The 4,927-nt window shown below is 34.7% G+C and overlaps 1 protein-coding gene across 1 annotated transcript; it reads left to right on the top strand.

Moving 5' to 3' along the window:
• The first annotated feature begins 2,696 nt into the window (after positions 1 to 2,696).
• Positions 2,697 to 4,675, top strand: LOC145068950 (uncharacterized). The gene is made up of 6 exons (XM_079015911.1): positions 2,697 to 2,838; positions 2,917 to 3,012; positions 3,590 to 3,697; positions 3,789 to 3,909; positions 4,006 to 4,288; positions 4,378 to 4,675. The coding sequence occupies exons 1-5, from the start codon at positions 2,704 to 2,706 to the stop codon at positions 4,263 to 4,265; spliced, it is 720 nt and encodes a 239-aa protein (XP_078872037.1). The 5' UTR covers positions 2,697 to 2,703; the 3' UTR covers positions 4,266 to 4,288; positions 4,378 to 4,675.
• Positions 4,676 to 4,927: the final 252 nt, after the last annotated feature.

Raw genomic sequence — 4,927 nt, 5'->3', positions numbered from 1 at the left:
TATTTATCGATGTTCTTAGTTTAACATATTCTACGACTTTCGTTTAGATCGCTAAGGCTAAATCTCGCTCTATCGTAAATTCACTATTTACGCTTCCCGGTATCGTGCCGGTTCCATCGCGAAACTTCAACGAGTCATAACTTTTTCGTTATAACTCGGTTTTCGGCGTTCTTTATATGTACGAAAACCTTGTAACATACTCTACAACTTGGTTAATATTATTTATTCTAAATAATCTTTTGTCGAAAAGTCGTTTTCGACCCTTATTGCTTCTAAATTGACTAGCGCGGATCTACGGGCGTTACACATTCACACATATAAACAACAATATACCAAACACATAGCACGTATTTTATAGAAAATACTTAATATTTATGTGTTGGAAGAAGGTAACTACACACTCACACCTATAAACAACAATATACTTAATACACTCGAACCAAACTTGTATTATTATCGTGTTTATGAAAGGTAGTATACACTCACTTGATCAGAAGATGATCGGACAGCACTACGACTTGCAGAAGTAGTAATCCTCAGTAGATCTGAAAGATCTTCACAAAAATCGAACTTCTCGCCGGCAGAGTTTCGGCTCGGGAACCGCACTTCTCGGGATCTTCGGGATCTCGGGACTTGCCTCGGGGCTCGAGTATGATACCGGGGTTTCGGGGTATTTCTGGCACGCAAAACGATGCAAAACGGGAGAGAGAAGAGAGAAAATGAACAAAAGACTCGGCTGCCTTCGGATCCTATTTATAGGAGGCTGGAGCCTCGGAGTACGCGGGGCGTACTGCAGTACGCGGCGCGTACTGCTTCCGAAATCGTCATTGCATGCGTCATCCGAGCCACTTGCTGCGAGTGTCGACACCTTCGGAGTACGCGGGGCGTACCTCGGATCAGACCGGTGACATCCTTCGGATAATGCTTCCGAATTAAAGATTAAATTTAATTACAAAATATTTAATAAACTTCGGAAATTCATATCTTCCTCATACGAACTCCGTTTTCGACGTTCTTTATATCCACGCGAAGGTGAGACTACGCTCTACAACTTTCGTTTAGACTCCGTCGGCTAATTTTGACTTTATTTTTATTATTTATTTTTAATAGGCCGCGACAAAAAAACTTCGTTATAAATTCATAACTTCTTCGTTTGACGTCCGTTCTCGCCTAACTTTTTATCGCTTCGATACCAACAACGAGACATTCGATCCTCGTTTAGATTGCTTCGGCTAAAAACCGCTCGATCTCAAATCGAGTATTTCGGGCTGCACACCGCTAAGCCGAAACTTCAATAAATCATAACTTCTTCATACGAAGTCAGATTTGGGCGTTCTATATATATTCGGAAATCTCGTTTCAACTACTACAACATTATTCAAAGATATTAAGTTTATTTTACACTTAAATTTTGACGCTTATTTTTATTCTTAATTAATCAAACCACATAATTAAGCAATTAAGCACAAAACACATAATACTCAAATAACACAATCATATTATTTCAAAACGGGTTACAAAGGTCAACCTAGACTATTACATTACTAAAAATGGCAAGCCCGGAAACACAGGCGTTACAATAACTAGATAAAAATCATTCGTTCCAAATGTCAATTTCTAGTCCCCGATCTCAAAAAAAAAAATTCAAAGACTTTGTTTTGTCAGTTTGTATTTTATTTTTCATTTTTTGAAAAAAGTATAACGCACAAGCAAATGATTCCCTTCGACACCCACATGCATATCAAGCCACCTACCAAAGAACGACTATCGGAAAAGAGCCTTGCATGACATTCATACTATATCTTACCAAAAATATCGACACCAATGCCAGGATTGTACTAAAAAATAAGAGAATCATCGAACGGACCGCCATGTTGAATATCGAGCAAGTTAGTTAATTTCAAAAATAAATATTGGCTGAAACATCATTCTAGATTGTTGTAGGAATTCCAGACCGAGAAGTTTCCACATTTCGAATTGTACTTCATATTCAAGATTGTTCTTCGCATTCCGAAATACAATATTTCAATATGAAGTACTTAATGTGGAGTATTTAAAATGACAGTTGAAGACAAGGAACAATACCATATTCTAGTTTTCTAAGTAACAATGGTCGCTAATCACAAATAACTAGATTTCTAAGGCTTTGGATACAAATTAGCACTACATTATAGGCATCTTCTTGCATTTCAAACTACATTTTTTGGTTAATAATCCACAAAAACACATAAACACATAAAAAAAAAGTAAGAACTAACCCGTAAAAGCCCATAATCATCACGACCTCATGCCATTTTTTACTTCGCCAAATAAGTCAGGATGTTTGATATCTCGATGTGCATTCTACAATTTCCTTAAGTAGGAGTCCACTGGAAACCATTTCGAACCGAACCGGTCGGGATTCAAATTCGAAATGACTCGGTCCAAACCAGTTGATTATTTTTTTCAAATTACCATATAATGAGTGATTTTCATTAAATATATTTCAATATTTGGCGAGTTTAATCAATACCCCTGAATATATTTCACCAAAGTAGTCTCTTTTTACTTTTAATCAATATCCAAAAATTTATTTCACCAAAATAGTCTCTTTTTACTGCTAATCATCTTTAGGTGGATATAGTTGTTTAACTTTAGTTAAAAGTATGTAGAATTTTCGGCAATGTATTTTCCCAATACCGAAACACGACAAGATATGTACTCATGCCGTCCATCCAGTTTCATGCAGATAACACTTCACCCCTTTTTTCCAATTTCAAACACATACATCCGGCCTCCCTATTTTCTCTTTTTGTCTCCACGATTTCGAGTTCAATGGCACCGAAGAGAAGGAGACAGGTATAACTTCTCATTACTTCCTAGCTACTGTTCTTCTTCTTCCTCTACATTGCGTTGATCGTCTCGCTGAATTTGTAGACGGGTTTAACCCGAATGGATGCGGCTCTCGATCAAGTGAGCTGTTTTGGGTTCTCAAGGCAACTCATTAGGCGAACTGTTAAAAATCTTCTCAAGGTCAGATTATTTCTTCGCCATTACAAAAATTTTTTACTTTGCATTCAGTTTTTTCTTTGTTAAACCCGATCATAAGAGAATTTTGGATTTATATTTGGTTCCGTGTAAACTGATTTTTGGTTTTTCTTCCTTCTGACTGGGTAGGGTTTATTTCCGTTCGTTTTGTCCCAATTTTAGATGTCGAACACTCGATTTAAACTCCCAAGCTTTTGATAATTAGCAATGGGTTTTGACGTTGAGACCCAAACATATCAACTCTATGATCTTCAAAACAAAAAAGAGAAAAACAGTCGCTTTACTTTTGACTTAAAAGCGACCTTTTTGACTGCGGTTTCTTTGAGTTTTGTTTTTTCATTTCTCCTTGATGATAAATTTTCTGCGCAACTTCAACGACACGCTTCTAAAAAAATCAACCCTAATTATAAACCAAGAACAATAGGGTTGAGAACGAAGAAACAAAGAGAAAACAAAGAAGTAGTGTGTGAAATTGCACAAGTGTTAACATCAATTTGGCATCGAAAGATTATAATTTACATCTAAATATGTTCATCTTTCTGTCATTCGTTCTAATTTCCAGGTGTATGGTGATGATGGGTGGAAATTAATTGAAGAAGATGGCTATAAAGTCGTTATTGATTTCATTCTCGATGAACAAGAGTCTGAACAAAAACAGAACTTATTAAAGGTATATTCATTAAAGCCATAACTTAACATTTGTTTTCATGGCTTTTTAGTAATAAAATCTTTTTTATTATTGTTATCGAGTTTGTATTCAGAATGAGGCATCATCACAAGAGAAACCTGGAACTGAATTAATCATGACAGAGGTGAAGGAAGAATCTGCAAAAGATGAATCTTTTGAGGGAAATAACAATGCAGCGTTGACCATTCACACAGGTCAAATTCTCATTTTTATGAACTCTATAAATCCTTAATTTTCAAAAAAAAAAAAAAAAAAAAAAAACATCTACCTCAATATTTTGCCAATTGCAGAGAATGATGAATGCCTTGAGGATACCTCAATGGACATGGACAAAACTGCCCACTCAAGCACACTCCATGATGATCACTCTGCACATGAATTTAACATCCAATGTTCCGAAAATGCCCCTCATTCAGGACCTTCATCTGATGCAACTAATGCCCCTGTAAATCTCCCTGTTCATAGGCGTAAGCCCTGTTATGGATGGATCAGTGATGATGATGATAATGAGGAAGAAACTTTTTTTATAGCATTAACTCCTGCAAGATAAAGCTACATAATATCCTTTTGAAGGTATGATTAAATTTGCTATAATCTTCATACATTTGTTTTCATTTAAAATTGTTCAAAATAATATAATGCTATATTAATATGTTGTGCAGATTTGGGTTTGGATTGGTGTAAAGAAGGGGTATATCGATTATCTAATTATCTATCATGTTATTATGATGAAAGAAGGCTTAGATGTTTAAAGATTGTGACTTTGGTAAAAGTACAAGTTTTTGGGCTTTGTTACCTTCTAAATGTTTGACTATTTGTATATATAATTATATATAAATATTAACTACTATGGGGATTGTATGACACAAGAAAGAAAATGAATTGTGTTATTGTGTAATTAGATTAAGGTTTATGTATGCAAGTTGTTTTGATATGTTATGAAGCTTATCATGCACTTTATGCCAAGTTTTGTAGGCATGTGAAAAACATTTTGGCTTAGGGTTTTTTTTTTTTTTTTTTTTTTTTTTTTTTTTTTTTTAATTATCAGTAATTGAAGAAAGAAAATGAACAATTAAAAGAACAAGAATTCAAAAACAAAGAAGATTAGAAGAATATGGATTGGAATTTTTTTCAACTTTGATGAAACCAATATATCCAAAAAAAGTGTTGTCTAAAAATCTAGAACGGTAACATAATCATTCTATGGTAAAA

The sequence above is a fragment of the Lactuca serriola genome, chromosome 8, assembly GCF_051521515.1.
Source record: "Lactuca serriola cultivar US96UC23 chromosome 8, Lser_US96UC23_V15, whole genome shotgun sequence".
Taxonomy (NCBI): domain Eukaryota; kingdom Viridiplantae; phylum Streptophyta; class Magnoliopsida; order Asterales; family Asteraceae; genus Lactuca; species Lactuca serriola.
The sequence above is the reverse complement of the archived record's forward strand: the minus strand, read 5'-3'. Positions and strand labels throughout refer to the sequence as shown.